General features: G+C 35.2%; 3 protein-coding genes and 1 pseudogene across 8 annotated transcripts; 2 read left to right on the forward strand and 2 right to left on the reverse strand.

Moving 5' to 3' along the window:
• Positions 1–1,516: 1,516 nt before the first annotated feature.
• Positions 1,517–10,185, forward strand: LOC133673440 (protein MRG1). 6 transcript variants are annotated; one of them, XR_009834979.1, is made up of 12 exons: positions 1,518–1,781; positions 2,491–2,544; positions 2,683–2,696; positions 3,975–4,120; positions 4,535–4,570; positions 5,228–5,268; positions 5,541–5,642; positions 7,104–7,183; positions 8,157–8,326; positions 9,103–9,187; positions 9,745–9,914; positions 10,063–10,185. XR_009834979.1 is itself a non-coding variant. In XM_062094243.1 (11 exons), the coding sequence occupies exons 1-11, from the start codon at positions 1,644–1,646 to the stop codon at positions 9,830–9,832; spliced, it is 951 nt and encodes a 316-aa protein (XP_061950227.1). In that variant the 5' UTR covers positions 1,517–1,643; the 3' UTR covers positions 9,833–10,185. The 6 variants fall into 6 exon arrangements, 5 of the variants coding, with proteins under 5 accessions (XP_061950227.1, XP_061950226.1, XP_061950228.1 ...); XM_062094243.1 differs by having other exon boundaries at positions 1,517–1,781; positions 5,544–5,642; positions 9,745–10,185; XM_062094242.1 differs by having other exon boundaries at positions 9,745–10,185.
• A 603-nt stretch (positions 10,186–10,788) lies between these two features.
• LOC133672551 (cinnamyl alcohol dehydrogenase 1-like) lies at positions 10,789–13,307 on the reverse strand (annotated as a pseudogene).
• Positions 13,149–21,999, forward strand: LOC133672959 (probable cadmium/zinc-transporting ATPase HMA1, chloroplastic). Its single transcript, XM_062093535.1, has 13 exons — positions 13,149–13,875; positions 13,959–14,109; positions 14,211–14,395; positions 14,957–15,103; positions 15,290–15,485; positions 17,155–17,267; positions 17,846–18,087; positions 18,853–18,958; positions 19,108–19,272; positions 20,271–20,487; positions 20,685–20,872; positions 20,961–21,047; positions 21,594–21,999. Exons 1-13 carry the CDS (start codon positions 13,363–13,365, stop codon positions 21,771–21,773), a joined length of 2,490 nt encoding a protein of 829 aa, XP_061949519.1. The 5' UTR covers positions 13,149–13,362; the 3' UTR covers positions 21,774–21,999.
• A 498-nt stretch (positions 22,000–22,497) lies between these two features.
• LOC133672960 (transcription factor MYB44) lies at positions 22,498–23,892 on the reverse strand. The gene has a single exon (XM_062093536.1). It carries the CDS (start codon positions 23,731–23,733, stop codon positions 22,741–22,743), a length of 993 nt encoding a protein of 330 aa, XP_061949520.1. The 5' UTR covers positions 23,734–23,892; the 3' UTR covers positions 22,498–22,740.
• Positions 23,893–25,056: the final 1,164 nt, after the last annotated feature.

The following is a 25,056-nucleotide window of genomic DNA, read 5'->3' on the forward strand; positions in this document are numbered from 1 at the left end:
GCCATTTGAAATAGGTATAAAAAAACTATATTTTTCCGATCTAAATTTCATTTCCTTAATGATGATTGTTTCAACTAAAATATATTTTTTATTTGCAACCATCATTTTCTAAACAAAAATCCATCATTATATTAAAAGAAAATTAAAAAAACATTGAAATAATATCTAAGCATTTTTTATGTAATTGAAGACAAAAAAATATATAAATTTAATAAAATCATATAAAAAACCTATTAAAAGTTTTTTAAAAAATAAATTTGATTTTAATTGAATATTCATAAGCTTTTTTTCCATATTAGGTACATAATAATTGAAAAACAAATTGTTAATATTCTCTTAAGATTCCATAATATTATTTGAGAACCATTGGCAAAATTGAATAATATTTACAATATCATGTTAATTTTTATATATATAGTGCATTCAAATCTAAATCTAAAAAAATAAAAAGATATATAGAAAAGGGCCAAGATTATGATGCATATTAAAAAAGATCAGGCATGCTTGGGCATCGAAGTTTGTTTTTTTTTAGCATTAGCATAGGATGACGCATCATCCACTCCTATTCTTTTAAGCACGCAACAAGTGATCTATTATGAGGGATGACCTAAAAATATATTTTCAACATATTCTCACCCAAAAATACCATAAAAAACATCATAAACCACTTACCAAACCCAAAATTACCTCAAAACTGCTAAGAAAAAAATTAACCGAATTAAAAAATCTAAACAATACTCAATCTATTTTTTCAATCATGTTTATAGAAAAAAACAATCGCCGTCAAACTTCCCTTATTAAATGAAACTCGTTAACACCGAACATGGAGAATTTTGAAAAAGTGGCTATTCATCAACTTTTTCTCTTTTCTCTCAATCTTAAAGACTCAAATGTTAAGAATATGAACATTTAAAATTGCAAAAACCAAAGGGACTATAAGGTAAGGAAAAAAAAAAAGAGTAGACGAAATAAACAAAACTTTGTACATTGAATTTGAGATTGACCATGTAATTTTTTATTGTTTTATACTTTGGTCTTTTTTTATTGAAATTTTTCTTTTCTTCATAAATTTTAATAAATTGATAATTAATTTAGGCATAAAAAGTTGTAATTGAAAAAAAAAGAATGAAAATGGGAAAAAAAATTGAGCTATTGTGGTATTTTACCTAAATATTTTAATATATTTTGTAATTTGTAAATATAAATTGAAGGGATAAACCATGAAGCAATCAATGCAGTCAAATACTATATATATAGAAAACTCACTTTTTCCTAAAAATGTTTTTTGCAACAAAAATACTTTTATTGAACAAATTGAAAAGAAATATGAACTCAAACATTTTCAGGAAACATGTAGGTCACCCATTAAATTGTAAGAGAAAAAAAAGAAATAAAATAACAAAATAAATAAAAATAAGAAAGAAGGAAAGATAAAAGGAAAGGAAAGAAGTAAAAAATAATAATAATACTGAGAAGCTTAAAAAAACTGAAAAGGGTGAAAAACACGCTCCCCCTTATTTTCAAACTGGAAAAAAAAAAGGACACTCCCGGGACCAGTCGTGTCTAACACTCTCACCAGACAGAGAAGCAGTGAGTAAGATTAAGCCCCCCCCGCTCTCTATCGACTTCAGTGAAAGCGAGAAATGGGGAGCTCATCGAAGGACGATTCCGGCAGCGACGCCGAGGCTTCAAGCGGCGACAAAACACCTTCTAATTCCAGTCTCTTCTCCGAAGGCGAGCGCGTCCTCGCCTACCACGGACCCCGCATCTACGAGGCCAAGGCATCTCTCTCTATAAGATCTTTCCTTTTCTATTTTTTTTATTTGTGCCCTATGATTTTGTAACTGATGTTTATTTTCATTTTTTTTAAATCGACTTTTTGTTAATTTTAGGTTTTGTTTTTGGTGGTTTTGGTGTTTAATTGTGATTTTGTTTGTTTGAATGGAAATCTGTGGTAAAGAATGGAGGTGAAAGTGATAGTTGAGGAAATTTAAGGTTTTTTTAACGGCTTATTGTTGAAATTAGGGTTTATAGAAGCTGGAATTTTGATTTTTTTTAGCGTAACAAGTTTAATTTGTCTTGTTATTGCAGAATACTAACAATTACTGGTTTCAGGGATTTCAACTGAACTAAGTAAATTTCACTGTGATTTATAGTTGCTGCAGTCTCCATTTTTCTGTAATAAGGAGCATTTTAGTGCGGTGGAGAGTAGTGTTGTTTTCTATGGATGTGACCTTTCAGTTCACAAGTGTTATTTTTTCATTTTTTTTTAATGAAATTAAGATGCCAAGTATTTTTGAGTTGCCAGGGAACCACACACAAGAATCAAGGGATTTTAAAATTTTATCTTGATTTTGGATTTTTTGCTGAAGATGAGATTTGTTTTTCCTTGGAAGCAATGTTTGTGTTATCTAATTTCTTTTTACAGCATGTTATATGTTTTTCATTTCTAGCATTTTACCTTTTTTTTAATGTTCTTTTAAATCTTAGGTTCAAAAAGCTGAGCTTCGTAAGAAGGAATGGAGATACTTCGTCCACTACCTTGTAAGCTTCTCCTAGCTATTCCTTTCTGAATGACTTGTTCTGGTTATACAATTTTGAATGACTGAACCACTGAGTAGTTGACTGGTACAGTATTACCTTGTTATGATGTTAAGTGATGTGCCTTTTGCTGTTTTACAGGGTTGGAATAAAAAGTGAGTATGCATTTTGTTCGTTTCCTGTTGCTATATATTTTGGCTGAGATTTTGGAACTGAATAGGTCAGACTGCAACATTGTGAGGTCATTTTCTCTACCTCTTTTTTTTCTTAAATCTAATCAAGTATAAGTTCAAGTTCTTGGATGCTTTATTTATTCATGATGTGATTCCCCCCTGCTTTTCCCTTTAAAAGTTAGGATAATATTAAGACGTTTCAAGAAATGAAGCAACAACTATGGCGCATTGCAAAACTGACAATAGCAAAGTAAATAACTAGATATCTATTTTACTCTTTTCATTATTGTTACATTTAATGTCCGTTGCATTCATCACATGACAATAATTTTCCAAGATTAAAAGTCTAGGTTTTTTCAATAAAATTTCATAAGTGAAGGCCTCTTTCTTCTCTGTTTTTTATGTTTTTCTTTCATTGATGCTAGTTTTTTAGGAGTTTTATGATCTTAATTCTATACAACTATAAACTTTTTTTAGAGTACCTAGTCTGACATTTTCCTTCCGCTATGTGTTTTTAATTATTTTCTATAATTTTTTTATCAAATACTGTTTTATCTTTTCCATTTACTAGTTTATTATTGTAATTTATTACATTGACAAGGTTTATCATGACAGGAAAGGGTTGGAGAGAAAAGGGGGGTGGGGCAGTTGTTACCATTTGAAAGACAATGATCGATTGTGTATGAGATACATTAAAAAGAAACATTTAAATCAATTTCACATTAGGGAAGAAGGAAACTGTTGTCCTATTATAAAGTTTAGCTAGCTATAGAATAGTTACGGTTTGCCAGTAACTATAGGCATGCTAAGCAGGTGTTGGAAACACAGATTCTTGAGGATCTTTGCTGGTTTTGCTGTCTTTTAATTTAATTTGGAAATTATCTTTTTAGATCAACATAGCAGATATAACTTGAATGAATCGAAAACAAAGGATATTTTTAGTTTAGAATAATAATATAAAAAATTATCAATTGGACAGGTAAAAGAGAAGCTACAACTTATAAAAACAAAATCTTGTCTTTGATGTTTCTTCTATTTCTCAGCTGGTGAGCCCTCTTGTTGCATCTTTTTCATCTTAACATTTGGTCCTATTGTCATATTTTTTACTACTTAGCCTCTTTTGTGAATTGGTTTATGTTATCACTGAAAGGTTTCTCGGAATTTTTTTTTGTCCTAAGAGTTTTATTTCGTTAATAAATATACCCTGTTTCAAAAAGGGACACAGAAATCATTACTGTGGGTTGGACATATTGCCAACAGTTGGGACGAATGGGTAGGCATGGACCGACTAATGAAACACACTCCGGATAATGTCTTGAAGCAGCAGGCCCTAGAGAAAAAACAAGGTGTAGACAAGAGTTTGAAGCCTGGACGTTCTTCTCAGACGAAGCCAAAAAACTCTACTGGTAAGCTTCGGTTTTATTTAAACATATGTTTTTTCAAATTTATCTTGTATGTGTTAATGTCCAAATGGACATTTTCAACAAGTTCTGTTCATTTAGCTTGTGGTGCGTGAAAGTCTCAAAGCAACTGTTGGCCATCTAGAAAACTTTTTTTTTCTCTTCCTTCTTGCCTGAGAGAATCAGCTTATGGGTTCTTAGGTCAAAGGAAAAACTCAATTGATGTTCTCTCCCTTTTCAATAACTCTTACTGTTATTTATACAAGACATATAACTTGGGGACTTTACTTTCATTTTGTGCTAATATATGAGTACCTTGAATGTTTGTTCAGGTTTTTATAGTCATGACTATGAAACTGCTAAGTGATAGTTAAGCTCATAACTATTTCAATTTTGTAAAAATTAGTTTTTGTTTTGTAGATTCAAAGATGGACAAGGAAGATCCTAAAAGCAGTGGTTCGTTCCCTTACCTTCCTTTTCTTTCCCTCTTCATAAGCACAGTTTTCATTGTTTTAGTAAGTGACTATTGGTTGTCATTATTCTCCAGTAGAAGTCCCACCACAAGTTGGTATGATTTTTCTGCTATACATTGCTAGTCCTAGATTTGATTTTGCTGTTTATTTTCTTTATATAGAGGCCGTCCTATCAGGCTTGTACCTGCGAATTGGCCAGATGTTCTCCAAAAGAGGATGAAAAGAATTTTGTAGTTTAATTATTTTCTCCCGAAGAAAGTTGTGGTGCCATAGGACTTTGTATGGAGCTTGACATTGGCATTGCTATCTGTTGGTCTTAGGTTTTTTATTTTTTTTCCTCAGCATCATTTTGTTTCATCTTTGTGCCATATTGACTTGCATTAGGTAGTACACCATTATAAACATTTTGCTAGTAAAAACTGGGTCTTAATTTCATGATTGCCAAAGTTATGGGGCATATTTGCTCAGCTTTTATTCTATTGCAATCTTGCCATCTTGACAAATTCAAATAAGTTGCATTTATATTTAGTGCTTTTTTTTTTTCCTTTACCAGTGGTTTATCTTCAATTTGCCTCTTAAATGATATATGCTCGTGAAGACAAAGAAATTTGTTCTTATGAATTGTCACTGCTTCTTGCAGTGGCAAAAGGGAAGAAGCGTAAAAGTGATTCAGGAATGGAGGTTTGTTTCATATTATTTCATATGGTGCCTTGGCATACCTTTTAATTTCTGAAGTATTTGTTGGACAACAGTTTTGGCCTGCTACATCTTCTTGTTGCTCTGATCTCATCTTTTTTGCCCCCGTACTGCTTTTGTAAATAATTTTTCCTTCATTGAAGACCAAGCTGAAAACATGCATACCCTCACAATCAGATTCTCTATTTCAGAAACTTCATTGCTCTTCTTAGATTCTTATTGAGATTCCTCTTAATATTGTGGTTTCAAATTGTTAGAAGGATAATTTGCCTGTAGAAAAGCTTGTCAAGATCCAAATTCCATCAACACTAAAGAAGCAACTTGTTGATGATTGGGAATTTGTCACCCAGCAGGATAAGGTATTCACATATTTTCTCCTATTGCTATTATATTGTATTCATTATGCAAATTGATTTTATTTGAGTTAGTGTAGAAGCCATAAAGTTCAATTATTACCAAATAGCTTAATGGTTTTTGCTTCATTGAATATAACCCTGCATACATTTAAGTCTATCCAGCCATTTCGGATGTGTTACCATAATCTTTTCTTTGGCAATTTTTACATACAATCTTGTGAACAAGCCTTTGACAGAACACCTTTTTTACCTTGACCCTATTCTTTCTGGCAATCCTGTTACTCTTGAATTACATTCAATTTAAATCACCTCTCTTGCTGTCCTAATTATTAGGCTATCAACACTACAGTGCATACATTATACTTGTTAAAGAATTAGCTCTGAAATTCTATATCTTGATGATTACAATTCCTATTTTTTTCTAGTTTACAATCAAAACAGCTTCTATAATGCTGAACCAGCAATGCAGCTACTTTTCTGTTATCCACCTTCAGTTTTCTGGTTGTACTTTTTTGTGATAAAAGGGTTGGTTTTTTACAAATATCAATCAGGAAAAAAAGATTTGGTGATTTTCTTAGTTATTGGATCTTACAGAAAAAAGATTCAGGGTTTATACAAATATCAATCAATTGTAAGATTGTTCTTTGTTGAAAATCCTAATATCAACTTTTTTGTCCTTGTTGATTCTGAATGGCATACATCTTAAAACAGCCAATGCCAACCCATCCAACACAAGACCATCGTCCCATCCTAAGAGCTTGGAATTTTCCCACAAAATAGTTGGCCTTTTACACTTAAAAGGTTTTATATTTTTTAGCAAAAGATTTTCGATTTTTGGTATAAGGATCAGATTCTAGTGAAATTCTGCAAGTAAAAGAGGAAACTGTGAGACCTACACCCCTGTAGTGATTCCATTCACTCTAGATGTTCTAGATATTCTTCTGAACACTATTCCTTGTTTTGCTTTCTTCAGTATTGTGGTATGACTTTGTTCTGTCTTATTGCCATTTGTTAACCTTGATGTACTCGTGGTACTCACAAATTGCTACATGTAATGGGATTTGTGACAAAAGTATTTTTTCTATTTACAAATTGAAAGTAATATAGTTTCCCCATTTCAGGATAGAAGATAGTTCAACACTCTGCCACAGTATTTTTTTGATTGGTTGAATGTCTTTCTAGAATGTGAAATTTTCCATATGCAGATGTCAAATGAAAACACTCAAAATACCAAGAGAACCTATTATTCAAAAAGTCAATTTATTGATCAATGAAAATCTGTAGCCTCCTTTCTAATGTCTAGCTATGCTTTATAGAGGCACCAAAGTCCGTACAAAATAGAAAATCTAAACCCACTAGGAAAAGAAAACGTTTCTGCTTATCCATCATTGGAGTTTAAGTTCAATCTTCTTTTTAATGATATAGTGCTCTGATTTGTTAAAGAACCTCTCTTTTTAAATGCAGTTTGTTAAACTTCCCCGGTCACCAAATGTGGATGATATTTTGACAAAGTACCTAGAATATATGTCGAAGAAGGATGGCATGTAAGTTTTGTTCTAGCTTCTGCTGAAATTACATGTATCAATTATAATTTGCATGTGCTAGGAATTTTTTTCTTTCCTATCAGCTATTTTAGTATATATTCTCGATTGCATAGACCACCATAACAGTGATCTTATTCTCTGTTCCAATAATTGATTAGATCAATTTTCAGATGTTTTGAAAGAGAATTTATGGTGTATCTTCAACAGAAATTACATTGATTCTCTTGTGCCTGTTTGGTATTGCGTTTGGATGTGTTTCAAAAGTGCATTTGCCTTGAAAAAACATCAAATTGATACCTTTTTAAGTGTTTTCTGATGATTTTGATATGCTGTTGTCAAAAATGAAAAAACAAATCTGAAAAAAATTTGTTTTGATGCATTTACAAGTAAAAAACACTTTTGAAAAGCACCATGCACCACAATACCAAACACACATTAAAGGAAAGCAAAAAAATTAAATGAACATATCTAAGTGTATGATCCATGAATAATACCTTCCATCCATCGATATTGGGGAATATCACTGGTGAAGATGTTAATAACTTACCTGAATGGAAGGATGTAGAATGTTTTAATTTGAAGCAGAATGTTAAAAGTAAAAGGTGAAGCCAGAGCACTAGGAGGGAAAAATTGATTTAGAGTTGCAATAAATGGTCAAGACATGAAACATTTCAAAAGGCCTGAATTGCTTGGGATTCAGATTGAGATGAGCATATATGAGACCAATTAACGCTGACATATGCTCAAGCTTCAGAGTTGATTTTTGCTAATGCAACATGGATTATGTATGCCACAAGTCACAACTGTGCTCTCATAAGGGCCTCCGTAAAGGGCATTGATGTCAAAGTGGACATCAATCAATTATTTTGCTGATTCTGCATTTATTTCACATTTTCTGATGTTACTTAATATCCAGGTTCATGCATTGGTTACATCAATAATAGTTGCATGGATCATGTTTTCTTGGATACAGGATAACTGATTCCATTGGAGAAATTTTGAAAGGCATACGGTGTTATTTCGACAAAGCATTGCCTGTGATGCTACTATACAAAAAAGAGCGTCAACAATATCATGATACTGTCAAAATTGATGTATCTCCATCTACTATATATGGTGCTGAACATTTGCTGAGGCTCTTTGGTATGCTTATCATAAGCACTTGTGCTTTTTAGCCACTTATAATTATTGCATTCTTTAGTTGTTTGACCATCATATTTTTGTTTGATAAAGTGTTGAAACTATTGCTTTTGATCAGTAATCTTTAATGAAAGCTGATATGGTCACCAGTTGTGTTGTCTTAATGAAAATGTGTTTTGTTTTGTTCTGTCTGAAATTAAATTCAATCATTGTTTTCTGGAGGCAAACATTAGTATCTTTTATATAGCCTTCCCTTTTCTTTTCTTTTTTCCTTGAGAATTTTATATAGCCTTCTTAATCATTGTAACAGTTGCAAGTCCAATTTTCTACAACCTTTCCTCTGAAGCGAATTACCTTGACAGATGGGGTTTTCCTTAAATGTTTAAAGACACCCTTATGGTTAGGTTACAGTTTTTCACATTCTGAGCATTTGTTAGATGGTTTTTCGAAGGCCGAGCCTTTCCAATGTTATTTTCACATTTTAACCAAGTCATGTGTGCATGTGCTGGTGATTGACACCTTGATAGAAGCCACAGATGTAGTTGGTTTTGAAATCACCTGCATTCCTTTGAACATCTCACAGCAAAGAACACTGTCAAGAATTTGAAATGATATAGTTCAATGTGGAACTACTTTTTTGTACATGGTGTGCACTTGTGCAAGTGACTTTATTCTGTATTTTAGGAATTTAGCATAATGTTAATTTGTTCAGACTTATTCTGTTCACCTGTTGATGTAAATTTTACTACAAGTACATCTTTACTTTTTCCTCTTTGCAGTTAAATTACCAGAGCTCTTGGCCTATGTGAACATTGAAGAGGATACATCAACCCGCTTGCAACAGAAATTACTCGACTTTCTCAAGTACTAACTCCATCCTGCACATTAACTGTATTTTCCTGTTCTTTAGAAAAAATAAACACTAAAATTCAATTGAAATTAAAATGAAAGAGAAAGTTTGGTTCCCACCACTGGCCTCATCTTCATTGTGATTGGCTTCATATCAGACATATACTTCATTAGGAATATCTTTTATCAATGGATCAAATTAATTAATAAAAGATATTCTTCACATTCAAACAATTATCAGAAAGCAAAATCTTTTCTATCATCATCATTGTTGCCTTTGACTAAGGAGAGTAGTTAATTCATGCATGCATCAACAAATTTCTAGGCTCGTCAAGAGGCACTTCTAATGTCTCTGCTACACATTGATAATGATCCATAATCTACCTTCTCATCAGTAATGCACCACAAGTAGGTAAATATCAAAGGCTGCCTTTAAAGATTATGGAACATAAAGGAGTCTACTTCTACATTGATCTGGTCAAGCATTGTTTATTCCTTTCCTGCCCTCTCATATATTCAATCTCTTAATTGTCTTGCCTTGACCCGTAAAAAAATATATTCTTGTCTTGCAGATTTCTACATAAGAACCAAAGTACTTTCTTCCTTTCAGCTTATGATGGATCAAAAGTTTCTGAAGGCAAAGTCAAAGGGAAGGATTAGTGAGCTGCTGTTATATGTGCCCTCTCCATGCCTGTTATTGTTGCCGTCATCAATTTGGTGGCTGGCTGACATGACCAAATTGGTATGCCATTATCTGCTTTAACAAGACGCGGAATGGGCATCCATTTGTTGTTGTAACAGTAGTATTTGTTAATTCTTTATCCCCCCAGGGGGGAGGATGTTTATTATAAAACATTTGGTAGCTAACTCTGTACAATGGCTCGTCGCAGGCCGTTACATTTTTAAATGATTTGGCGGTGCATTAGCCAGAGGTGCAACAATGTGCGGTTGTAATTGAGACGTAACAACTGCTATTAAACTACGTTTGCAAATCACAACTTGAACTTTCTCAAGCTTGCATTTCAGCTTTGCGTGGCATCCCAGATTGACTATTGCTTCACGGATTTGGTTATTCATGAGATCATTTCTGTGCCTAGGTAGGTTCATCGAAACGCCACACTTTGAGACTTTCTGCTATAAGATTGGGTGATAAATGGGGCGGGATGCTCGTGGCCATGCTCTATCTTTTCCAGGACAAGTAGTGATTGTGCAAAAACAATTAATGGTTTCATTTAACCAAATGTATTTTCACTCGGAGATGTTATTCTCGTTGTCCAGACGGGAAATGAAAGGAAAAGTACAGTCCATCACTAGAAATTAAGAGTGGAAATGTGATTCCTAAGTATCAGAATCCGCAAGCTAAAAGAATCCTTTATTTAAACTTTGAAGCTGAAGATACGAATGATATACCAATCAACAGGCATCGCATGAAATCACCAAGAAAAGGATAATTTGACGAGGAAAAGAGGGGCTGAATCATTCGAAGGTTGCTGCCGGCCACATCCAGCACAAACCTATGTCTCACTCCATTCCTTTCCATTCTCTCAAATGCCTTGATCACGCTATCCATCTCCACTCTCTCTATAATCTATGAAAAGCCCTTCTAGGCCCAAAAATCCAGTAACTCCTGGGTCTCTTTACGATCCCAGCGAGGCTCCCGCTTATTGATTTCTTCCCAGGATGCCACCATAAATTAAAGGCTTAACCATCAAAGTACATTTAAATTCTGCTCTGGTTCCTGCACTTTGACTCTTTTTTGGGTTTAAAATCAAATGCAGGAAGAACAGACAGAAGACTAGATCAAATAGAGACAAAGAGCTGGGGCATAACTGTAATCAAATCACTTGCAATAAACTGCAATGGTTTAGGAACAGCTCCAACTACGATGAGCTTCCCTTCAAACTTGAGCAGTGATAGGTAGGATTCCAGAGGGTGTGCACCACTGGTACGGCGTCAAGAATGTAGTCAAGGGTGTTAGCAGCCTTCTCCATCTCTGTTGCATTGGAGCTCGCCAGAAAAACATCCGCACCTAAATGCTCCAAAGCTTCCTCCATCTTCTTATCAGAAGGGCTTAAGAAAATAACATGATGCCCCATTGCCTTTGCAATTAGCACACCTACATGGCCAACTCCACCTAAGCCCAAAATTCCTGCTTTGATAACCTTACTATAGCTACAGAATTGTTTCAAGGGGCTATAAGTCGTCACCCCAGCACACAATAGTGGTGCTGCCTGCTCTGGATAAAGCTTGTCTGGTATCCTCACCACAAACCTGTATTCATCATAAATCTTAAATGGCTATACAAACCCGAGATTGGAAATGAAGTTGTTTGCCTGATTTAGCTTACTTTTGATGAACAACCATAGCCGAAGAATAGACTCCTTGAGTGGTTCTTCCATCTCTGTCAGTGGCATTGTAAGTGAGGATCCTTTTCTCGCAATGCTGTTCCACGTTGGGGTTGCAAAACAAACATTCCCCACTATACCAAACTATGCCTCAACTCCAACCATGTTTCCAGCTATGAATTTCCTTACTTCAGGACCCCACTCTACTTCTTCTTCCCAGTGTTATTAAATAACCCGTTGATTTGAAACCTGGTAAAGCCATGTTTCATGTTGACCAAGTCAACTATACAGGTTAACCTATAATTTAATTTACCTAGTTAATATTCAAATAAGATTCAATTTGATAGAATCAACAAACATCACCACAACATCTACTGAATGTGCCAAATTGACCAATTATAAAAGTAAATCAAAAGGATCAAAGAGGTATACAAGCTTCAAGAATTTATGTGAAGATGACATTAAACATGAAGTTGAGTTCAAATGAGGATCAACCCTTATCAATGTAATCCAAGCAAGAAGTGAGATCATTTAACATGTACTAGAGCTTGATTATATATTTTTATGTTGATGGTCATAATTTTTCATCCGATTGTTAAATTAAGCTAAAAGTTTTTAAAAAATTTTAAAGAACTTATTTTTTATATTATTAAAATTTCATAGCAATCAAACATCGGTAATATCTTTCAATAAGGCATAGAAATTACCATGCAGATTGGGCTTTTATTTGTACAAGACTTAGGCTTTGTATTTTATTTTATTCTAGTTAGTTATTTGAGTTTAATTTTCAACTTAAGGTTTAATTTTATTTAAGTCAAATATATAAATATCTTTTATTTTTTTGGATGTCAAGACATTGATTTTTGAATAAAAATTATATGAGCACTCTTTCGTTGAGGTTAATCATTGAACTAAAAAGATCATCTTTGTTGGTTCTTGATTCAAATAATCAATGGGTCATGATTTTCTAATTTAATTTTAGTTTTTTTGGATAAGTATTCAAACTCTTAATGAATTCAATTAAACCCTGAAAAATCTCAATCAAATTATTAAACATTCAATTTTGATTTTTTTCTTTCCAAATTGAATTATTCTTGTTAATAAAGCATTTATCAATCAAAATTGAATTGTTAATTTTTTAACTTTGAGTTTTTTTATCCTCTGTAACTAGTCTTTGGAAATCTCCCACTTATATATATATATATATATATATATATATATATATATATATATATATATATATATATTTTATAATTTTTCCAACTTTTTATAATTTTTTTTATTTTGTGTTTTTTTTAATATTTATATAATTCCTAAAATAAATAACAACACAGTGCATTATGTTTTTTAATTAAAAATATCTTTTTAGTTATAATATTAACACATCAAAAATATTAAAAAAACACCTAAAAAACAAAAAGAATATTTTCATCATGCGTTCCATCTAACATAATTTACCATAACACAGACCACAAAAATTGAAACAAACTATTAATTGGAAAAAGATTTCTAAAAGTGACATGGCAAAATAATGGCAGTGGCACCGCAAGTGAACAAACTTGGCTGGGCCCACGCCCAAACTTTTCTTGAATCATGAGTGGCTAACGAATATGAGCACATAGTGATGGTGTTCTGTTCATGCTATAACAACACCATCACTCTCTCTCCTTCTCTGTTTGCTCAAATACACAAACCCAAAAGGCAAAATAAATAAATAAATACAGAGTACCAAGTCAGTTACTAACTACTCCCAGAGCGAGAGCCGGAGCCGGAGCCGGAGCCGGAGCCATCATACCATGAACTGATTGTAATCGTTTATTTATTTCTTCCTTCACAACCCAAGCCATGGAAACCACCACTCTCCGTCACGCGATTGGCGTCACCGACTTCCCTTCACCATCCCTCTCACTCTCTGCTGCTGCTAATAATTATTATTATTACCATTCCTCCAAATTACTTGTACGAAAACGAGTCATTTACCATCAATCTTCCCTTTCTTCCAAATTTCCCTTCAATTCCCTCTCTCATCCTCCCAGATCCACCAATTTCAACCACCGCTTCATCCTTCGCGCCACCGGCCACGACCACCATGACCACGATCATGACCACTGCTGTCATCATCATCACCATGAAGGAGGCCATGATTCGCAACTGACTGGACCCCAAAGAGCTCTGTTAAAATTTGCAAAAACACTAGGATGGATGAATTTAGCCAATTTGTTGAGAGAACACCTGCAACTTTGCTGCTGTTCAGCTGCTCTTTTTATCACTGCTGCTGCCTGCCCTTACATGATTCCCAAACCTGCTGTCAAACCCCTTCAAAATGCGCTCATGCTCGTCGCCTTCCCTCTCGTTGGGGTACCTTTTCCATCCCAAAAATCACTCCTTTTATCTTACTCATTTTTTTGTCACTTGCAATTCGTTTGTTTGATTGATTCCAGGTCTCAGCATCCCTTGATGCCCTTACTGATATTGCTGGTGGGAAAGTGAACATTCATGTGTTAATGGCCCTTGCGGGTTTTGCATCCATTTTTATGGGAAATGCTTTAGAAGGAGGGTTACTTCTTGCAATGTTCAATTTAGCTCATATTGGTAACCATTTTTAAGTTAGTTGTGAATATCAAAATTGTTTCTTTTCGAGTGATGAATGAATAAAGTTGATGGGGGCCGGTAATCTGTATTGTTATTTGCAGCTGAAGAGTTTTTTACGAGTCGGTCGGTGATTGATGTTAAGGAGCTGAAGGAAAATTATCCGGATTCTACGCTTGTGTTGGATGTACATGATGATAAGCCGCCTGATGTTTCGGATTTGTCGTATAAAAGTGTACCTGTGCATGATATAGAAGTGGGATCCTATATTTTGGTCGGAACTGGTGAGGTCTGTGATTTTTAATTTATTTATCTCTGTTATTGCTGAAGATTTGAATTTAGTTTTGGTATTGCTAATGTCATGAAATCTCAGTTGAAAGCTTAGCATATTATGATCTGTTCTTGGATGTGAATACATGATTTTAAGCTTTTAAGGTTTCATGACATGACATTTCAAGACTGTACATTCTTGCAGTCTAGGTTGTATTATAACTAGATTAGTTATAATCTGAATGTCAACAAACCTCAGAAAGTTTCTTCCTTGTCTGAATGTTCTGTTTTTAACTTCATTATCAAGGTAGGCCTGAACTTTATTGACTTATGCCTTTCCACCAACCTAAATAAAAAGTTCAATGTTCAGGGGCAGTGCAGCTATAGCCACATTTCAATGATTAGCTACCTAACTATCCGGTGGAAGTTGAAGCAAGCAAATACTCTGACTAATATGACATGCCATTTAAGTTATTAGATTGCTGTATTCACTTTGTTTATCTTGATTTGTACCTTTCTTTTTGACCGAATGATATATTGGGACTCAAAGTTTCATAACAGGGGTTGGTATTATGTTTAGGCTGTGCCTGTAGATTGTGAAGTTTTTCAAGGTAATGCAACAATTACCATTGAGCACTTGACTGGAGAAGTCAAACCATTAGAGGCAAAAGTTGGAGACAGAATTCCTGGTGGTGCAAGGAATGTGGATGGAAGAATGATTGTCAAGGTAAGCCGCATTTGCTGATGATGAAAATTGATATGCCTTTTATTATTTTTTCTATCAATCTCTTGCAGAATCCTTTAGATAAATGATTCAAAGTCCTGTCTGAAGCTTTATTCCTTGATCAAAATTGAGAATATAGATTTTCTGTTATGCTGCTTTTCTTTATATTTCTTTCTAAATTTGACGTAGGCCACTAAAACATGGAAAGAGTCAACATTGAGTAGGATTGTGCAATTGACTGAAGAAGCACAATCAAGTAAGCCAAAACTTCAAAGGTGGCTGGATGAATTTGGTGAGCAATACAGCAAAGTTGTTGTGGGTTTGTCAATTGCCATTGCTCTCCTTGGGCCATTTCTTTTCAAGTGGCCATTCATGAGTACATCAGGTAACTTGGAGGAAGAGTATTTTTCCACTTTTCTTCTAGCTTAGAAAACCATTTGTATCTTTGAATTGGACTTCCTTGTAGTAACAATGTTTTGCTTGAGGATTTATCATTTATTCCTAGAGATGGCCTCACGAACATATGCTTTGATTCTAATGATAATTACTGGACATCATGCATACTTTGGCACACTCGTTGTGGTTGGAATAGAGCTTTTTTTACTGGTTTAATAATTCACATTGGGGGATGATGCACTGGTTTAGAAATATGCAGGTGATGCTCACACATCTCTGTAAGGGGATCCTAGATACATTTATCACTCTTTTTCTAGAAAAGAAATAATTTTGAATCTTTTTTCGTAAATGTTGTAGAAAAGCAATTTTGTTTCCATCATATGTTGTAGAAAAGCAATTTTGTTTCCATCATTCTTTGTTGTTTTGAGAAATGAATATTTAAAATTTTAAGGCCTTTCATGGTAACTTTATTTGCCTAAAATGTTCTTGTTGGCTTTCTAAAAAATTACTATAAATTTGTATAAGGAAAGATAACTAGATGAATAAGCATAATTACTCATACACACACACTTTTTATGTGTTAGCATAGCCATATTTTCTAACTTAAATAACTATACTCATGCATATATCCAATTACACCTCTAATCATATAAAATGTTTATTTAATCAACAATTGTATTTGGAGGATTGAATAACCAAAATGAGGAGGGCAAAGAAAAGACAAAATCAACCAAAAAAACACAGATAAGAAAGTGGTGGGAGATTGGAATTGGAATAGGACCAGTGATTTGGCATGGTAATGGAATTTGATGTATATTAGAAGATTAAAAGGGTATGAAGCTAAGTTCTTGCAAAAGCTAAGTTCCAGCATATTTTATCTTCTGTTCTTCAATGGAAATTGTTGGCTTCTTAGGGTACAAAATTAAGTTCTTGCTGTATTTCTTAGGGTTTACTCTTGGAAAAAAAAAGAAGAAGAATTGTGAGGGCATCTTATATAGCAACAATGAACAAGGGGATGGGTGAATTTTTTGGAGCAGGGGTGGCCACGGTCCCCTCTTCTCCCCCTGATGCTTGGCCGATGTGATATATGAATCTGCAGTTTGGTAGTCCTGTTTTTCCTCAGGAAAGAAATTTTTTTGGGCTTTTACTTGCTCCACAATGAATTTGGAAAAATTGGAAAAACTGCTTTGGTTCTGCAACTTTCCATAGATAGCCTGTCTGAGAAAATTGATTTCTTTTTGAAGATTCAAGCCATGATATGGTTTCCATGTACTTCACCATATAAAACTAAAAAATATCGTTTCTCCTACCAAAAACATTTTGTTGGTTTTTCCCCTTGAAACCAATGAAAGTATTTTCCATTGTTCTGCATTAGCTAAAAGCTATATCAATTGGAGTGCTACGGATTTTAATAAAACATATTGGATCAACAGTATAATCCAGAAATGAAAGAACTTCAAATATCTGCAGACTTAAACACGGAGTCTAAGTTCAATGCCTTTCTGATATTGCTGGGTTTGTTTTCTTCCCATTTATTGTTTCGGTATTTTGATGCTTATGTGATAGCTCTATTTATTTCTCTCTCATAGAAATGAACTAGCATAGCTTTTTTAGACACATTCATTCTATTTTTTTTTATGCTTGGGTTGATCATGCAGTTTGCAGAGGATCAGTCTACAGAGCACTGGGTCTGATGGTGGCAGCATCACCATGTGCCTTGGCTGTAGCTCCTTTGGCATATGCCACTGCTATCAGTTCCTGTGCAAGAAAGGTACATGAGAATTACTAACCATAATCTCATAGGAAGTTCAGCCACAACCATATAGACAATTTTTATATTTTTGGATGCAGTAGTTTTAGGGATGATGTCTGAGTTTAGAAAAGCAAAGATGCTATGTTGAAGTTTGGGTGTTGATTGGCATTGTCCTCAACTTCCCATGACTCTCTACCTGGAGCCCTGTAACCATTGTCATTTTATATGTATGTGAACAGGCCAGAGTACCTCATTTGTATTAGCTAATCTTCTATTTATGTTTAATTATGCCCTGGAATACTACAGTATTACCACAGTGTGATCTGAAATTAGCACATTAGAATTTTTTTCCCCTGGCTTTTACTGTCTCATTTTCAATTATATCATCTATAGATGATGCTTGGTTGTCCATGTTTGATACATGATGTAATTAAAATATGAAACATGAATATTTTAAACCTAGTACGGCTGAAAAAAGAAAAACCATGGAGGAAACAAAAACTTCAAATTTCGCTAAACTGGAGCTCAATTTCTTATGATTTAAACTTCACGTGTGTAGCAATCCTGGTTTAACTATCTGCAATCTTTGTATGAAGGGGATATTGCTTAAAGGAGGCGAGGTTCTAGATGCTCTAGCTTCCTGCCACACCATAGCATTTGACAAAACTGGAACATTGACAACTGGGGGGCTAATGTTCAAAGCTATTGAACCAATTTATGGGCATCTGATCAGAAACAACAGGACAAATTTCACTTCTTGTTGCATTCCCAGTTGTGAAAAGGAAGCTCTTGCTGTAGCAGCTGCTATGGAAAAGGGCACTACTCACCCTATTGGAAGGTAATTCTTACAATACTCGTACTTAACACCCCCGCCTCCTCTACCCCACAACATGCACCCACACACACCAACAAAATATAAATGTAAGAAGACGTGCCTTCTTATTTATAACTTTTCGTTGCTTCCCCTGTTGATCTAGTATTAGCTTGATGGCTGGAAAGAGTTTTTTCAGCCTATTCAATTGTCCAATTTTCTTTTCATTGGTGCTTCATCGTAACTTGTTGTGTCATACAAACTTCTTGTTTCAAATTGTTTCTCATTCATTATCCCACCCTCTATGAAATATGCATATGCAAATTTGGTTGAAACTCTTATTGAACCATTAGATGTTATGGTGTTTGGTAGCAATAAGTGAAAGCTCCTTTTGTGTTCTACGGGTTTTTCTTATTAGTGATGCCATATGTATATCTTATGTATATACAGAGAAAATGTAATCGAAAGGAAGTAGGTTTCTAGGGATCCAGATCAGCTTGGTATGGAGATGCTTTTGTGGCATATTACAAATTTGGTCGAAATTAGCTGTTTGGTCCTTTAAATTTTTTTAGTGCTTGGAATCCCGTGTTCCTCATTTCGAAACTTAAAAATGGGATTCAGAATCTCATTCTCACGTGGCTTGATTCTAGTTGGCCATAGCTGGAATTAATCATGGTCTTGTCTCGTCACAGAAGTTCAATTTTTATTATCATCTTATCTATCTCATGAACATGAACATAAACATCAACTTTTTTTTCTTTTGGTAAATTATTGCTTTTTTGCTTGATACAGAGCTGTTGTGGATCATAGTATAGGCAAAGATCTACCTTCTGTTGCTGTGGAAAGTTTTGAATATTTTCCCGGTAAAGGTCTTGTTGCTACTCTGAATAACATTGAGGTACTCTGTCTTTTCTTCAATACACTGAAGTCTGCTTCCTTTTGAATTTAATAGATGAAGTTGAATTGTTATTTCCCTCTTGATTTCCTGTGTTTGAAGGTTCATTTTTTATATCCATGCTGCAAATTGAATTCCAGTTATTTTTATAGTCAGGAACTGGAGGGGGTAAATTGCTGAAAGCATCTCTTGGTTCTGTAGAGTTCATTGCTTCACTTTGTAAGTCTGAAGATGAATCAAGAAAGATAAAGGAAGCAGTTAATGCATCTTCTTATGGAAGAGATTTTGTTCATGCTGCTCTTTCTGTTGAAGAAAAGGTGAGGCTTCATTTGCTTGGCTGGGTTGGTATTTCATGAAAGATACCATCTAACCTGCTCTTACCTCAACTTCAAATCTCCAAGGATTTTGTGACTGTAGATGAAATTTATGTACCAAATGTGCTTAATATATGTCAACACTTAGTCATAAATTGGTACTGATAATATTACCATATTAGTCACAATTAACCTGAATGATTGCTACCTTCTGACTTCCTAGTGCTATTTGCATTTGTTCCTGTAACATGATAAACACTGAGGCCTAAAATTAAATGCAAATTCACTTGAACCGTATCCCAAGTGAGTGCTCTTTCTCTTTCTACCATATTGAAGTCTATTTAAGACGTGTACATTTTGCATGTCTCTCAAGTTTTTTAGTTTATTAACAACCCTGAGATTCTTTATAGTTTCCTTAAGTTGATCATAGTGGTTCAGTGAACAGTCTGAACCAAGAAAATGCTTTAGAGCCTTTTAGAAACTTGCTTGGTCACAGAAAGACATGTTGAGGAATAGGCTGAATATAGCGCAGCCCATTGTTAAAAGGATGATTCTAGGAAAAGTTGTGTTCCTTCTAGGCTCTCTTGTGGCGCACAGAGAACAAGAGGAGGAAGTAGCTAGGTAATGCTTCTCTGTGAAGCCTACAATAAAATCATATACAAAGGCCATTACCCCACCAAGATAAGCTCATGCTAGAGAGAATTTGTAAATATTCCTATAGCTCTTTTGCATGAAATGAGTGCTCGGATTTGAATCTTGCACCATGTGGCTGCAACCCAAGGCTCGCAACTGTATCAAGCAATGGACCTTGTTACAAATGATATGTCTTTTGACCAATTCTATATGCTCTGGGGTTTTTACTGCATATGACTTCTTTGTAACAGTGTGCATCCTATTCATCTGCATGACAGAAGGCACTAGATGAAGGGCTGGTCATGATGAAGGGTTGGTCATGCAGCTGTGATTTTCCTGGTTTTAAATGTCTCTGTATGACTTTGTAGGTAACATTGATCCACCTTGAGGATAGACCACGACCAGGGGTTTCAGATGTCATATCTGAATTGCAAGATCAAGCAAGGTTTCGAGTAATGATGTTAACTGGTGACCATGAATCAAGTGCATGGAGAGTTGCAAAAGCAGTGGGCATCTCTGAAGTTTACTGCAGCCTGAAGCCAGAGGACAAGCTTAATCAAGTTAAGGGTATCTCGAGGGAAATGGGTGAGCGTTTGCATTGAGTTTGAAATCGCTTTGTGGCCACGTGTTTTCCCTATTCGAGTTTCCATGATTTATAAGCTCAAGCAATCTCTTTTTTGAGGAATGATCTGAAGATGGGTTCTCAAGTTACTCTAATTGAATTTTGTATGTGCATGCAAACGACAGTGGTTTGCTGAACAGATATTGGAATTTTGTCACAGGGGGAGGTCTGGTCATGGTTGGTGAAGGTATTAATGATGCACCAGCACTTGCTGCTGCAACTGTAGGGATTGTGCTTGCTCAACGGGCCAGTGCAACTGCCATAGCTGTTGCCGATGTTCTACTGCTAAGGGATACCATTTCTGGTGTTCCATTCTGTATTGCCAAGTCTCACCAAACAACTTCCCTGGTACTTGCTAGCTTCAATCTCCTTGCCATTTGTTATTTCTTGACATAAAGTTCTTGAATCCTCTTTCTGTACTCACATGTACATGCAGATCAAGCAAAATGTGGCCCTTGCATTAACTTCAATATTTCTGGCCTCCATTCCATCTGTTTTGGGGTTTCTTCCCCTCTGGTTGACGGTATGAATCTGTTTGATAATCTGCTTTGATGAACCTTATTATTGATTTGTTTCCAGAATCTCTTTGCAGTACTTTAAATTCTAGGATTTGGGAAAATGTTTGAAACAGATCCTATAGAAAAATGATAAACATCAGTTTTTCATCATGTGTTGTTTCTTTCAATGTACTTTCAAAAAATCAGCTCATTAGTTGACGTGTCAAACTGAAAATGGTTAGCTTCATCCTTCCTTGCCCCAAGATGGCATGATGGAAAGTCCGGCATTCAGGGGAAAGAATGAAGCTAGTCATTTGTGGGTTTGAAATGGGGTGTGTGGTTTTATACTTGAGAATACTTGGCTAAGAGCTCAACTTGTAAGTGTCTTGGTTGTCAATCAACAGAACCATGCAGCCAAAGCCATCTCCATTAGCTGCTCAGGTTTCTGTTCATTTTTTCAGTTTTGAGATTGCTTTGCTTCACTTGCAAGCTCATAGTTTATTACTATCTATCAAAAGAAGACGAAAAGTTCATCATTTTTCTCACTGATTTTCATTGGTAAAAACGTTTAGGTTCTTTTACATGAAGGTGGCACTCTTCTCGTGTGCCTCAATTCCATACGTGCTCTGAATGATCCCAAATGGTCCTCGAGGTATGATTTGCAGCAAGTTGTAGAGAAACTGAAATCCAGAGTGATGTTAAAGGTGACAGGTGACACAAGCTCAAGCACCGTGGAGGCAGCACCTTTGTGATTCACATTCTTGGGTTTTCTCAAGTTTCCTTCTTTTCTTTTCTTTTTTGCTAGAAAAGAAAATATGGCAGAGGAATGTATGTCAGAATCATAGATACAGAGGAAGCCATGTATTTTTGCAGAAGTAAATATTTTGTCCAATCCAATTTTATCCCCCCTTCAAATTGTAAAGAGTTGACAATTTGCACAAAAATCAAATGAAGGAGACCTTTACATTTGAAACAGCATATTGCAGTGTTGCCTTGGTGTTTTTGTAGTTGAAACTTGAGATTTTGAGCACCTTCAGTTTCTTCAGGATTAATCCAACGACCAACTACTACCTGCCATTACTGCGAAACAATAAATATAGCGGGCGTGTTTCACAGCTTTGTCTTATCAACTTCCTAACCAGCTCCTTTCACGCTCTGCTAATTACCAATACTTGCTTCAATCTTTGAGATTTTGGGGAGATTGAAAAACCACCTTCCTTTTCCCTCTCTTCATAGAATTTGCTTGTTAGTTCAGCATGAAGAAATTGAACACACGGAGGAACTCCCCCCTCCATAGCTCCAAAGCAACTCCACCTCTGAAATGGTTGTTGTGCCATTTGTTTTATCCCTTTTTACATCCATTTCTTTTAATTTAATTTAATTTAAAGATCATTCACTTCTCTCAACATAAAAAGTTTTTAGATTTAGAAATTGAAAGAAAAAAGACAGCCATCCACAGAAACCATTAACACCCAGTTGAGATATATAAAAAACAAACTTGGATTAGAATTGAAAGATTTGTTGTTTTCCTCGTTCTTGTTGCAAGTGTTTTTCAGTTCCCTCGTCAGAACCAGATCCAAGGTTACAAAATGTCTCCGTTTTTACCATTTCCTCTCGCCCTTGCCCAAACGACATCTCTCTCTCTCTCTCTCTCTCTCTCTGTACAATCCCAAAATTATTCCCTAGCCAAAAGAGAAAACAGAAGCCCCAGTTTCCTTTCTACCCTGTCCATTTTTCACTACTTAATTTTACCAACCCAACCCTATTATTCACTGCAACATTCCTAAACCCCTCCCCACTCATGCCCTGATAACACATACCCCCACCTACACCACTATGTTCCATCATATAATTCCTCACTTCCTTCCTTATCATCTCTTGCATCACCGACATAAACTCTGTATTGAACCCCACAGACCCGGACAGTCCGCCCACTGCCGGGGACACCTCCTGAGCCGGTGCGCTCCTTCCCGTCAAAAGGGGTGTCACTGTATTGGATTTGGGCAGCTGAGTTGGCTCGGCGACTTGGTTGGACACCTCAGAGGACTCGGCCCCGGGTAGAGACAAGCTCAGCGAGGTAGGCGGGTCGTTGTTGTTATCAGAAGACGACGTCGTTTCAACTGGAGGCATAACCGCTCCGGTTCGGGCAACGGGCCGGTATATATTATAATTATAAGAGGAGGATAAACCGGGCAAGCTGGAGTCGCTGACGTCAGATCCAGAGGGGCTGCCCGGGCTCATATAGAGCCCCGTAGAAACAGGCACACCAGAACCTGCACTCACGGATCTCTTCAAGGGCTGCGTGTTATCACCATCCAAATTACCATCATACCCTTCGCGGTTGCAGAAATTGCCATCCTCTGCCATTGAAGAGCACTTGCGTTTCAGAGTGGAGTTCCAGTGGTTTTTAATAGCGTTATCGGTGCGCCCGTAGAGGAGACGAGCAATTGTAGCCCACTTGTTGCCGAAACGAGCGTGGGCTCGGATTATCGTGTCATCTTCATCGGGAGTGAAGGGTCGGTGCTCGACCTGAGGTGAGAGCTGGTTGCACCACCGGAGCCTGCATGATTTTCCTGATCGGCCAGGGATTGATTTGCTTATCAATGACCAGTTTCTTGCACCGTGTTTTTGAACCAGTTTCTGTAACGCCTCATCTTCTTCTGGACTCCATGGCCCCTTGATCCTATCCATTTCCTTTCTAGTAATAGCCATATCCTAACACACGAATCTAAATCTTTTCTTGTGTGTGTTTTTTTCTCGCATAAAACAAGGCTTGTTCTTTTCTTTCTTTTTTCTGTTCGAGGAGGCTGGGAGGTGGGAGGTGGGAGGTGGGAGCTGGGAGGAGGGTGTTAACAGAGCGTGGTGAAGGGATTTTATATTTATATGAGGAGAGGGTATAGTAGTTATAAGGGAGTGGGAGGGTGACTGGTAGAGGCGGTTGGGGGTTGGAGAAGAAGAGGAGTTATGGGCACCGTTGGTTCGAGGTAAGCGGTTGGGTTCTTGGGATACAGCTGGCGAATGGACACGCGTCATGATTAGTAGCAGTGATTTGCACAAGTTACTGTCTCTTTAATATATCTCCTTGGCTGGCTGGGGGCTTTGGGAAATGGAGAGCAGCGTCCATCGCACTCTCCTTTGAGTGTCGTTTGGACCGTTCTTTCTTTTTTTGAATCATTTCTGAATATCATATTTGCTTATTAATTGGACGACTTACAGAAATCCCACCCATATTCTTAACAACTATTATTAATTAATATTTTTATTTTTATGTTTTAAAAGTGTTTTTTAAAAGAATTTAAATTTTTTTATTTTTTTATTCTAAATTAATATTTTTTGGGTGTTTTTAGATTATTTTGATGCGCTGATATCAAAAATAATTTTTAAAAAATAAAAAATATATATTATTTTGATATATTTCTAAGTAAAAAATATTTTAAAAAACAACCACAACCACTCTCAAATACATTAATCAACTAATTTATTTCAATAACCCATCATCATTCTCATTTAAAGAAATTGTAACTAACATAACATGAAGAGCCTATTAAATTTAACATTGTTAGATATTTTTTTTTATAATTTGATTTAAACTAATTCTTATATTAACTTTAATTCTTATTTTTTATTTTTATTATTTTTTTATTTTTTTATTTTTTTAATTGAATTTTTTTATTATTATATTTGGTTCTCGTTCCGTTGATTACTATTTATTTTATTTGAAATAATTATGAAATTGTAACTATTTTTTTTTAATTTCATCATCTTTCAACTTTTTATATGTTAAATTTAGCCCTTATTATTTTGATTATATTTTTTATTTAAGATAATTTAAGCATATATTTCATGGTATAATCAAATACCATAAAATATTTTTTAATTTATTTTTTATATTCCTACCCAAGATTAAAAAAAAAAAAAGATAGAAGAAGAAGAATTACATAATAATAGAAGCAAAGAAGCCAAGAATCACCGCATCGTATTTCGTTGAGATAGGGTAAGAAAAACACATGATTGGGTCGGAGTCAATGCCAAATT

Source organism: Populus nigra, chromosome 14 (genome assembly GCF_951802175.1).
Source record: "Populus nigra chromosome 14, ddPopNigr1.1, whole genome shotgun sequence".
NCBI classification, from domain to species: domain Eukaryota; kingdom Viridiplantae; phylum Streptophyta; class Magnoliopsida; order Malpighiales; family Salicaceae; genus Populus; species Populus nigra.